Source organism: Chamaea fasciata, unplaced genomic scaffold, assembly GCF_029207755.1.
Source record: "Chamaea fasciata isolate MVZ Bird 193981 ecotype frontalis unplaced genomic scaffold, bChaFas1.0.hap1 SCAF_1, whole genome shotgun sequence".
NCBI lineage: Eukaryota > Metazoa > Chordata > Aves > Passeriformes > Sylviidae > Chamaea > Chamaea fasciata.
This window is the reverse complement of record NW_027094086.1, coordinates 71,335,728-71,348,978: the sequence shown is the minus strand read 5'-3', so window position 1 is coordinate 71,348,978 and position 13,251 is coordinate 71,335,728. Positions and strand designations below refer to the sequence as shown.

At 39.2% G+C, this 13,251-nt stretch overlaps 1 protein-coding gene across 2 annotated transcripts in view; it reads right to left on the bottom strand.

The window, feature by feature from the left end:
• The window catches only part of ADCY2 (adenylate cyclase 2), a 207,527-nt gene that overhangs the window by 182,836 nt on the left and 11,440 nt on the right, over positions 1-13,251 (bottom strand). For both annotated transcript variants that reach the window (XM_066185951.1, XM_066185962.1), the window contains exon 2: positions 4,254-4,451. In XM_066185951.1, the coding sequence (XP_066042048.1) occupies positions 4,254-4,451 (198 nt within the window). The remainder of the gene's footprint in view (positions 1-4,253; positions 4,452-13,251) is intronic.

Below are 13,251 nucleotides of genomic sequence, written 5' to 3'. Positions count from 1 at the left end.
TTTTAAAACCATAAGTGTCAAATTCCACTTGAAGTCATTTCTGTGCTGTAACTGAATATAGAGAAGGAGGAACACATCTGGTGCCTGCACTGTGCGAACGTATTTATGATTAAATAGAATTGAATACCAAAATCCTGCAATGATAGAATTCATTAGACTAGTATAATGCTGCATAATTACTCTTTTTTTATATCATCCACTGCATGCTTTAAGAGCTCTTTTTACCCACTGATATCAAAGTGCTATGTCATATTTACATACACTCCGTATAAAAGGCTGAGGAAGTATTAGACATGTCAGAGGGTGACACAGAAAGGCAACTGTTGTACAATAACTGCACTGTCAGCAAAACAAGAGAAAACTGATTTAAATTCATTCCCCGGCATGAAACTCTACAGACAGGTACCAGATTTACATTTTGAAAGGAAAGGTGCTTCATACTATAGCAAGGAAGATTTCTAACACCACAAAATCAATCCATCACTCCTTTCCACCAGTTCTCCTTACTCAGCTTGCCTGCCTTGCATTACTGGCCCCTTACCAACACACCATCCACAGATTTCCTCACGGACCTTGCTAAGTAAGCATCGCCCTTGGCTCTTTCCTCACTGAAAACACCTTCAAACACTACTGCTCACACCTTAGACTTGGAAGAAAGTTGCCAGCAGGCAGTGGCTCTCTCTGAGCCTCAGCATGACTACCTTTGCTCTACTTCCTTCCTACCAACCCAGGTGTCTCATGGCTCCTACGAGGCAGCCTAGTCTCCCCTCTGGCTCATGCAAATTGTAGCCATGAAGGTCCTAACAAAGGATCCAAGTTCCCCAAGCCACCAAGGAAAACAAGGGGCTCAATGCCACAAAAACTTAGGCTGACACCAATAAAGGACAGTTGTCATACTTCTTTAAAAAGAAATTGTTAGGTACCAAAGATTTTCACCATCACTGTTTATTTTTTTTTCATGTTAAGCCGCCCACTGCCTCCCTAAGGCATGCTCCATCTCCCTCTCAATGTATTCACTGTTCCTCATTGTTGACACAGAGGAGTAAGGGAGTTTGGACTAACTAAAGAGCTAAGTTACCTACTGAGGCTGATGGTGCAAATATGCTGGCTGCTCTCCTAGATGGGTTAGGGATGCTGCCCAGGCAGCTCAGTGACAATAACAGCCTTTGGACCAGGCGCAGCAGGCAATTACGGAGCTGGTAGATTGGCACAAGGGACAAAGTAACTGCCCACAGCCACACTGCCCTCCCCCTTCAAACAGTGGCTAGACAACCACCTGATAAAAGCTTTTCTCCAAAGCTGTACCCGTAACCAAAGAGTCAAGCAAATGGAGACTGATAAAAGCAGTCTGCAGGGACAGCAAAAAGATAGCTGAAACCAATTACTATTTGCACTTATTTCACATCAGGCTTCTAATAAAAAACCAAAACAATGGCCCTGACCAGCCACTTCATTTCCAGCCCTCTCCCAATTGTGGGTTATTGGAGCTATGTGCCTGCAGGATAAGGAAGAACTGCTCTGCATTAAATATGTATTGGGTTCCCAACCAAAATAATTTCTCTCAAATGGTATTTTTATTGTAAACAGAAGACACAAAAGTTCACACCTCAGGTTCTTTTAAGGCAACAGAGAAAAACTACATTGAGCAGTTGCAAACAGATAATAGGCACAAGAAAATCATTAAGCCAAAATTCAGAAGATGTGGGGTTGTCACTCAAAAGGCTGTCCTCAAATGGCACAAAAACATGCTCTTGCTAGTGACTGTGGTATGCAGAAAATCTATCTTTCAATTGTTACTAGTAAAATTAAGAAATCCGTATTCTTAACAAGCTTAAGATTCAGGGGATATGAAAGTTAGGACATTTTTAAACTCTCCTGGACCAGAACACAAGTTAGGCTTTAATGTGAAGTAAATTACAAGTAAATGAAAGTAAATATATATAAACTTGAAGTAAATTAAAATAAAGCACTTATTTGGTAAGTAACTGTGCATGAACTCTTTCATTTTCATCATTTTCTAATCAGTTAATGTTGACAGAGATATATTTGAAACCTAATTAATTTAAATTTTACATCATGCCTCCTTTCTTTCATAAAAAGCATAAAGGAATCACAAAATCACTTTAATATGCCAAGTAAAACGGTTTAAAAATTCACAAAATGTAAAATTTCAACAAAGGACTTGTCAATAATCACAGGCAGTATTTTACTGCTCATATCTCTTTTTCAAATGTTTGAAAACATCAAACTTTTCACTAGTCTTTTGTGTAAGGTGTCAAATTCCCAGAAAAATTCTCATATTTCCAGTTTACTCTTAACTGACACTGGGCAAAAATACTCCTGCAAAAGCAGTCCACAAAATGGCGCTGCTACTCAAAGGAGAAAAAAAAAAAAAAAAAAGCAGGTTTGGGGAAATGAAGGGTCCTACTACAAGGAGTCACATGACCTTGGACTCTCAGCAGTGGCCATGGGCTACTCTGGCAGAGCCCCTCTCCCGCCAGATGCCAATGACATTTGCAGCCAGGTCCAGGTGTTCTGGAAAAGCCCTGCACTCTCTCAGTTGGAGCCCTCAAAGCACTCGGCAAGGCGGCTGCCCAGAGCTGGCTGCTGCTGGCAGAGCAAGAGAGGCAGCTCCATCCCAAATATCCTTTTCTGCAAGCAGCTCTTGCATGCAAAGCAAAGAGAAGACTGAATATCAGAGGAGCTGTGCCCTGGCAACCTACAGGAAGACGATGCCATTTCCCAGAGCTCTACAGTCCTTCTTCCATCACAGGGCCAGACACATCACCTGCATGCTGTGGGAACGCCTACATTTTTCCTAAGAGGAAAACATGGCAGGACAGATCATCACAAGCTAAACACAACTCTGAGACTGAGACATCAGTATCTCTCTTAGATCTCTTTCAGTCCATGTGCTTTTGAAAATCATCATCCTAGCTTTCAAATACCAAAACTAAATCTAGTATCATTTACAATGAATAAATAATACGGCTAACTAAATATTTGCATCTAAGCTTGAAAGTCTGAAATATTCTAGCATGACATGACACAAATGCCAGGGAAAACAAATGAAAAAAGTAAGACCTTGTGAATTACCTAGATGTGATATCACAAAGACACAAGCACTCCCAGGGTAAAATCCATATCTAGAGAAAAGTATTTCATGTTCTGATTGTTTTGTATTACATGCAAGTGTGACCTGGTTTGGTAATTTAAATTATTGAAAAGATATAAAACCTAAAAAAAAACTAAACCAGGTAGGAGGTTTCTTAGAAAATTAATCCCAGAACCTTCCAAGAAAATGAAAATATAAAGTCACCCACAAAGATAAGGGCTCCTAAAGTATTACCAACATGCACCAGAAATTTAAATCATTTACATTAAAGAGTTTTAAAAGTTCAGTATTTGCCCAAGTCTTTGCAAGGTCTGAATAAAAAGTCAGAGAATTTATTTCAAGTCTGTCTCAAGGACTTAGAAGGCAGTCTGGAGAAAGTAATACAATTTAAAGGTTAAATTCATAGAATCAGCATGAAATCTTCAGAAAATGTATTTATATGTTTAAAAGATTTTTTCCACCCTTTGAAGAGTTATAAAAATATTATAAGCCATATTCCCATGTAGAGCAGTTTGAAGAAAAGAAAATAATGTGACAGAACTCAGAAGAATCGATCAGACATAGCGCTGGATATTGCACATCATTTATTGATGTTTCAAAAGTGCTGCTATTAGGCTGCAATTATATTTTGCTTTTTCTTCATTACAAAATTTTAAAAATGTGAAGGGTACTTCACTTCTCTACTCATCCATTTTTCTAGACAAGTAAGGAGACTCCCAGTCCTTTTTCTCATGAGAACCTTGTAGACCACAGAAAGCCTACACTGAGAGCTCAAATATTTTAAACTGGAAAAGATAGCATAAGCAGTGTTGAACAAAACAAGCATCTCTGCCATGTTAATTGGTCACTAGAATCAAATATTCACCCTACAAAGACGCTGGTGATTGGAATCAAGTATTCATGATTAAAGGAGCTTAAAAATATAAAAGCAAAATCCTTCTAATATTTCCCAGCGTATTTTAAGTATGCACATCTCTGGTATTTATAAAACAGATAGAGGGAGTCTCAGCATGCAACCACTCAGTCACAAAAACATTTTGTGAGATGTCCCACTAAAATGAATGTTCATGCTTTTGTATAGAATGGTTCTTGAAAATGTACCAAATGGAAGCAAAATTAGTAATAATGACAGTCTTACCTGGTCCCAGGGACAGATGATTCCTCCAAAACACATAAAGAGATATCCCATGGCAACAAGACATACCCAGACCACCAGAGAAAATATACGAAGCAGCTTCTTAAATACAGGTTCTACGCAGACAAGGATAAATATAGCAAAAAAAATTGCTAGGGCTGTTGGAACAGTTATTAAAAATGCCACGTGGTCTTCAACTTCCTGGAAACAGAGGAAAATTAAAAGGAAGTTAAAAACAAATGTACTTAAAGGTCAGACATCAATAACATACTCTAAACTTATTGTATGTAGAGATAGCAGAAAGACATGACTGGAAATCTAACATGAGTTAAATCAAAATAGGATTTAGTTCATGGTTAGAAGCTGTTATGTGGAACCTTGTAACTGCTACTGTAACGATTAACCACAACAGCACAACATTTCTTTTACTACTCTGAGTTGCAGCAGACTGTGAGAAGTGTGTGTAGCATGAGAGGGGCTGAGTTGGAAAGCTGGTTCCAAGCTCAGCCTGCAGTGAACCCCCACAGCCCATGGCCAACCATCCAACAACTCCAACTCCACACAGAACAGAGAGGCAAAATGCAGAAGAATGGAAGCTTGAAAGAGCATGAATCTGCAGGAGAAAGAGAATTCCCCTGAAGCCAGGCATGCCCCTGCAAAACCTCTTCTCTGCTCCGCAGACTGAAAAGACCCAGCACATCAGGAGAGCTGCTGGAGCTGAGCCAGGCAGCCCCATCTGCTCTGTAACAGCCAACGCAACCACGAGAACGTGATGGGTGACAGCAGCAGGGGCTCTCTTGTGAGAGGTACAGAGGTATGCCTCTGACACACTCCTGAGAGCTGCGCTGCTTACTGGGGGCTCATAGCAGGGATGTCACCAAGAGGCTCCCAAGCTCACAGAACCCACTACTGCCCACTGCTGTAGTCTCACAAGAGCACCAGTGGCACAGCCAGGAATAGTCTGAGCAATACCAAGATAGATGCAGAGGGTGATGGCAAGGCACTCTGGAATGCAAGCAGTTTTCTCACCAACCCTCACAAAATTAAAGTTCCCAGAGGAACAGAACCTCAATCCATTCCACTCCTACAAGTTTGATGCCAATACCAGAAAGAGATGCTCTGAGTCTGAAAGGGGACTGCAAGCCGGCAGGAAAAGGAATTCCAGCCACTCTAGGCAGTATGTTGGCTTTGGGGGCATGGGTGGTAAACAAGAGATGTGCGCCTAGGATCCTGTCACACTGATGTGGTGGGATGGCTCCTGTGACAGGAGTGTTGGAATGGAAGGATACTGGCTCTTCAGGAAGGAGAGGAGAGGGGACACAAGGAGGGTGTGATTCCCTGTGTGTCAATGACTAGTAAGAATGCACAGAGCATCCCCTGCTGGGTGACGGATGAGGAGCTGAGGGCTTTTAGGTTGGCTTAAAGGGAGAGCAGAAGTAGGCAACATTACAGTGGGGGTCTGCTACAGGTCACCCAACCAGGAAGACCGAGAAGACAGACAGGAACAGCCTCGTGTTCACAAGTCCTGGTCCTCATGAGGAACTTCAGCCACCCCAATACCTGCTGAAGGCGTAACACAGCAGGGGACAAGCAATCCAGGCGGTTCTGGGAATGCACTGATGATAATTCCCTTCTCCAAGTGATACAGGACAGGTTGGGTGGGGCTTCGAGCAGCCTTTTTTAGTGGAAGGTGTGCCTGCCCACGGCAGGAGGGTTGGCACTAGGTGATCTTTATGGTCCCTTCTAACCCAAAGCACTCTATGATTTATATTTGAAGCAGATTGAGAAAACTGTAAATCACCCTGAACAATGAAGCTGTCAAAAATGCCTCACAATCACGACGTCCATAGCTCTATAAGAGCCTTTTTGACAGTGATAGTTGAAAGGTACTACATGTTTTGATTCTGCTTAAAGTAATTATCTGGAAGTACAGAATCTAGATTACATATATACATTTTCTCCTAGCAACTGCTTACTTTGAAATGTACAAACAACGCCCAGAGCAAGGACTAGAATACAACGTGAAGTAAGATTCAGAATATTCAATATCTAAATTTATATAAAGAACTTACTTGGAAGCTACTACACTAACATCCTTAAATCGTCTAGTGCTGGGTGCATTAAAAAAAAATAAATATTTGATTTCCTATTGCTGTACATGCTCAAAAGTATGCCTAGTTGAAATACAACAGCACTATATCAAAGTACAGTCACAGGATCTTTAGTCATTCCCCAGCTGTTATGAATTCTAACAGCCTCATTTGCAGCAACAAGGATTCCCAAAAGCAGGCCCCAAATGCTACTGCTGCAACAATAACCACAGACTTCATGCAGAAAAGCCTCAGATTCATTTTTCATGGTGAAATCTTCAAGAGAACCTGAAAGTACTTATTGGATGATTTGTAAGACATCTAAGCACAAAGAAATATTTATTTTCCCCTTATTTGTAGTTGCTTCCTTAGTGCCCTGTTAAATCTTGTTTATTGATAGGTTTTCAACTTAAATACGTAACATTTTACTTACAAGTATCTTAATAAGACTTTTTTCCTTTCTTATGTATAAAAGATTTCCTACAATTAAATCAAAACTAAAAATTTACAGATAAATTCGTAAATTTTCAAGCATTTACAAAAGCGATCAGCAGGGAGTTTTTTGGTTTCATTTGGCTTTTTTTTTTCCCAGATCTAGGCAAGTTTTACAACTTGATACCTAGAGATATTTGCTGTAAAAATCTGGCCCCCTTTGCTGTTCCCATTTCTTCATTGTTCCTTGCAGCCCTGCCTGTGTGTGTACTGTGACACCCAGCTGCTCCCAGCACCAGCCCAGGAGCAGCCACCACCCTGGCAGGCCCAAAACAAGGGAAACATCACAATACACCCTGCCCTGCCTGGCAAAAATCAGCTCATCTTTCAACTCTTCTTATTTTTAATTCTCTTTTAAATTTATGAATTTAAGCAACTGTTATTGCAACACTGACAATCACGGTATAAGCAAAAGAAGTGTCAGGAAATTTTAAGTGGTGATGCTAACCCTGAAATGCAAACACTAAGCTTCCAAATATCAAAATACACACACAAAGGCTTTGAAGCACTTGGGCAGTAACACTGGAAACAAAATTATTGCCTTAAATTTAGGCAGAGGGGTAAGTGTCTGCAAGAGTACAGAGCTACATAGAGTAAGATACATGCCATCTTGCATAGTAAGAGTAAAAAAATGTAAAACCTACCTACTAGTAGGAAGAACCACTGATTTATATTATCTGAATGTTGTGATTTTTGATCAATCCCATCTCAGAACCTTGTTACAGTTAATTGATTTAGTAAGTGGCACAACCAATGTCAGCTCAGTTAAAAAAAAAGCATTTAACCTCAGCCTTTGACTTCTGCATTTCTAGGTGGGATTGCCAAACTCTTGCAGCAAGAGGCAGCTGTCACAGGCAACAGGACAACATGAACTTCCTTGCACCATCTGTCCTGCAGCCCAAGTCACAGCACCAAAGGAAACCAAAAACTCCTGCAGTAAGCCAAGACTGTGGAAAACCACATATTTAAATGATGGGAAATTGGCATTTCAGTGATAAGGATCACGCTACAAACATACTTGCAAGAAAATCCAGATGCACTTCAACAGCATGCTTCTCCACATCAGTAAAAAAGCAATAAAACTACTGTACTTTCTGGGAGCATTTGGCTTCATAACAGATCAACAATATTTAGATGCCTGTTTAGAGCACATGTATGCTCATGCAGCTACATTTATTTATATGTATTCTATAATTAGATCAATCCTTCAAAATGTTCCAAATTAACAGCTACTCAATTTCCTTTTTTTATGTCTACCCTGATCTCAACACTTAGCTGAACTATTTTGATCACTAAATCTAAAATTTTATTTTTGCTTTCACTCCTTCTGCAGTTGCCTACTACACTTGCACATTTTGATTTAAATGTATGCAAAGGAAAAAAAAAATAGACCATACAGTATCAGCTCCTGAGCACAGGTGACCTCCCTGAGCTGACACAGGACAACATCCTTCTGCTGTCACAAGCTGCTTGCATCCCACCATACCCTGTACAAATTCTAAAGTAAAATTGAAATTTAAGGACAGAATAGTGTACACATTAGGCAATTCATAAAATATATGAGAAAATAAAACTTTATTATAATTTGTATCCTTTACAGAAAGCCTTCACATGTTCAGGAGGATTTTCACAATCCTGCCCTTAAAATACATGCTACTGTCAGCTCAAGAAAAGCAGGCCCAGTAAGGCAGAGGTTTATTTTTGGAAACTACTTTGAACATTATTTCCCTGTTACTTCAGAGGAACTAAGTCTTCATAGAATTGTAACTTTAAGAGCAGGACATTTAGAACTTGCAGCTTCCTGATCAATATTTGCAATTATCAGCGTGTTTAGCAAGTTGGGCGTTACAAAATCCTGAAGGTTAGCTGTTCTGTTACCTAAACCACTTCCCAAAGAGGTGGGGAGAAGAAGTAAAAAAAAACAACCCAAACACTTTGTTTTGGTTTGGTTTTTTTTCCCACTAGTCTCAGAAATTAAAATACACCAGAGGTAATGAATTAAAATATCAGCATGACACTTTTGAACATAATGGCTAAGCCTGCAATAGATGGATCTTACCTGACAGCTGTGTCTCCCTGTTTTCTATCTTGCTGTCTTTTAATTACTGAAGAAATTAAGTCTACTGTTAGAAATTTTTCCAACCCCCACAAATTCTTCTAAAGTGTGATAATCTTGTTATCACCAGTAAAATCTGAAGAGTCACTTCCAATCATCTTTCCAAAACCCACAACCTTCTCTCAATCTACATCCTGTTCTTTCCTAGATAATGTCATGCCCTCAGTTTAATTTTAAACAGCAAAGCTGCTGCAGAGCACTTCACTGTTATATATAAAAACACAGTCTGACGAAATAATCCAGAAAAATGAACAAATAAGCAGTTAAAATGCCAGTTTTAGCATAAAATCTTTTAACATGGTCCCTCATTCTTTTGACACTTCTTTATTCTTTTTGTTTAATGGAATTCAACAGTAGTCTATATACAGAGGACTCCTGCTGGGATCTGAAATATCACATGCTTTGAATTAACTCAAACCATTTACAACATTAAACTCCTACTAAAATCCTTTTTTTGCTGAGATCAATGAAACATGTTCTAAATGCAAATATAAAACCAAGTGATTAAAGTTCATCAGACATTGATTTACTTTTTTATTTTATACATCTATTCAATTTTCAGTAACTTCAATTTCATGCAGCTATTTTCAAAAATGTTGAGTGCTAGAAGAAATGTTATAAGGCCCAAGGATTACTAGTTTGCTGACCTCTCAAACAAACATCTTTCTTTAACGTGACTGACTGAAAGAATCTGTTGAGTTGTCTCTGCAGCAAAAACTGCCCATTTTTCCTGTAAAATCTTTTCCAGGACTTGAGACAATGATTTTCAGAAGACATAATCACCCTTCTCTTTGTAAAACTGAACAGCATTTAAATTCTCTAATATCTCAACAAATATTTCTCTACGGGATCTGCAAAAATCTTCTGGCTACTTGTGACCCCTCTCCTACGGTTTTATATTTTGGTGAATTTGCTTACGACTGACTGCACTGTGTGCCATCTGCTAGACAGCTGGAAAAATCTCCATTTTATTAAGAGGTGCCGTGTCCTGCTCCTAGCCAAGTAGCTGTACAGTTTCATCTAGGATTTCATCATTTAGGACAACAACTGAAAAGTTCTTGCCAGCAGTCTCAGGTTTCTTTTCCATCAATTCCATTAGTATTAGTCCATCTCCATTTCAGAAATTGTGCAGTGTCTTTAAGGCCAGATGCTCTTTCCAATACCACATGTTTTGTGGATCCACAACCCAGAAAAACTCCTCTGCCTTTTGAGCCCACCATTTATCTTTCATAAAACAAAACTTTGCTTGTTATTCTTGCTTATCTGCATGGTTACAAGCTTTCTTATGTGCCTTTATTTTTTTTTTTAATTTTCCATTGAGTTTTGTGCAGCATATTCAAGGGGACATTAGCATAAAATTAACTAACCTGTATCTTTTAATTGAACTGTCCTGAAGTTTGTGTCAATGAAGCTTTTCATTTTCACTGAGGCCCTATGTAACTGCATGCCTGATTTTTTTTTTTTAATCTTTGATTCAGCATTCCCTGTCTAGCTTAGCAGATCAATGATAACAGCATCAGGCTCAAATCCAGTTGTTTCACGATGTCTGTTGCCTTGAGAAATTCAGTTCTGTCTATTAATGAGTCTGATGTGCAGTCTGCACTTGCTGCTAGTGCACAGAGATCTGACTCCAGACCAGATGCATGTCAGTCCAGCCATTTGCACATCCCATAGATCATGTGGCATTACAGCTGCCCAACTGCTGTGTGATGTTGCATGTATCCATGAGCAGCAGTTCTGCATCCACAGCCACACTCTACAACACTTCGCATTCGTTAGTACATGGGAACATAATTAGAGAAGCAAGATTACATCCAAACCCTTCAGATGACTCTTCTGGTCACCTGAAGCCTTTCCCCAGGCTTGAAAGCCATGAACCACGTGTGCCGTAAATGTGTTCCCCATATGAGAAGTGTGCAGTGTTGCAACAGTACAGCACTTCTGCTGCAATCCAAATAAGAACTGTTCTTTGGCATTACAGGCAATGTCCTTGTGAGCACACAGGACCTACAGTGACAATACAGTGACCAATCCTGCAAGTCTTGTCAACACCCATCTGGCCACACATATGTCTGATTACCAAGACAAGCACTTTTGGCCAGTGGGGGTTTTTTTAGTCAGTCCAGTTACATATGGGTACTATTTATCTTCTCAATTAGTCAGTAGAAAACAATTTTATCCAGTTTTTTCCAAGTTTGCCTGATAGCTATAAGTGAACCTTGCCTGCTTCAGTGTTGTAGCAACGATTATCAGGAACACAAAGTCTTGACACACCAGAGATCAAAGACACTTCTGTTTAATGCAAAAAACATCAGACCTCACAGAGGGTTTGGAAAGGCTCTGTGGAGGTGCCAGGACTGCTGTGCAAAATAACAGTAACATACGAAGTTGGAAGAAAACTTCTGGAGGCAAAATATTTGTTGCTGGGGAAGAAAGCAGAGAAGTATTGTAGCATTCCCAGAAATGCTCCCAAAAAAACCAACTTCTGGCAAGCAGAAGTTCAATAAGCAGCTAAGAAAATGTGTTCAAAAGGGAAATCAAAGAAACTGGGATATTTGGGGAATAGGGATTTTGTCTCTAGAGGGCAACTGACCTTAAAAATGTAAGAATGAGTTTTCTAACACGTCCAACATCATAGGAAAACATTCAAATTGAATGTTATAGATTGACTGTTATAGAAAGAGAGTGCATGGTTTAAGAGAAGTAGTATTGTCAAGGAGACTAGTGAGTCTCAACTAAATGAAAGGACAGAAGTTGATTAAACTCAGCTAAGGTTTCAGCAAAGGAAAGGCAGAACAGACTCCTTTTAAAATCTGGCAGGGAAATAAGACATCATAGGAAAGGGTACACTCTTCTCCACAAGGCTAGGAAGCTAGATGGAAGAACTAAAATGCCCATTGTTGAAACATTATTTACACAACAGTCTTACTGAAAACTTGGTGTAAAAAAAGACCATCAGCAGAATAATAAAAAAGTAGAAAAAGACTGAAAGCCATACTCTTCTCCAGAGACTAGAGCAGAAAGGCCTGTATTAACAGTCTAAGAGAATTAGCAAATAGTATGAAGTGGCTATGAGCCAAAAAAAAAGAGACTGAACAGCAAAGCCTCATAAAAATAAATTACTTAGAGGACTAGTTATCATGCAGATCTAAGGAAGACTGTCAAAGAAGAAAACACAGCAGGTCAAGGGATACTGTAGTGACTCCCAGATGGACTTGTTAAGCATCACAACAGCAGATGGAAGCTGAGACCACAGTCTGTGTCTCATGCGCTGCTGAAAAACAAAACAAGTGCACAGACAAAAAAAAAAAAAAAAAAAAACACCCATACAAAGAAAGAGAAAACAAGAGAAAAAACGGAAAGAACCTGGTCCACAAAATATTGCTATTGAGGAGCTTCTTTATAACAATGACAAATCTTGTTAAGCAAACAAATGAAAAACAAAACCTAAACATTGAAATTGAAAGGGGGAGCTATAAACTTATAAATTAAAATCTTTGTAGGTAGCCTGAAGACACTATAAAACTCAGAGGCACAGGGCAAAAGCTAATCAATTCCCCTAAGCAACTTGAGAAAGACCAAAATACAACCACAGAATGCCTCAACATCCAAGTAAGGAAGCTTTTAAAAATTATCATCCGTAGAAAGGAAAAAAAAAAAAAAAAGAAAAACCTGAAAGAGGATAATAGAAAAGGACTCAGTATAAAGACTCAATTAATATAAAGACTCAATAATGCAGGCCAAGAAAAGAACTTGCTTGAGAAATTATTTTTAAGAGTATACAAATAAGTAGAAAATTCATTTTGAAGAATTGGCAGCCTGCTAAAGGACTTCCAAACAGATGATGCAGGTATTAAAAAGAACAACTAGAGAAGAACAGACTGTAGCAGAAAGGGTTTGGGTTGCTTGGTTTTGTGGTTTGGGTTTGTTTGTTTGTTTGTTTTTAATCTGTTTTCAGTCTGGTATAATTCTCACTCCAAAATAATCTAGGCATGGGGAATAAATCAGAAAGTCTGTCTCAAACTGGTGCATCAGTGTAAGGCATTGCAGACAAAAGCAGAAAAATGAAATGTAAAAAATAAAATCACCACAAGCAGTCAGGATTCACCATAAAGGGCAAATAAGACTCAAAGAAGAAAGAACTAAAACTGTAGTAGCATATAACCTGCACCCAAAAGTTCCACAGTATTCAAAGACAGGCATGTGGTGTAATGTCAGTCTCCCCTGGGATCCCTCTCAAAGACTTAGGGAAGTACCAGCACATCTGGCATCTACACTAGGAAAAGTTGCTAAAAACGAAGGT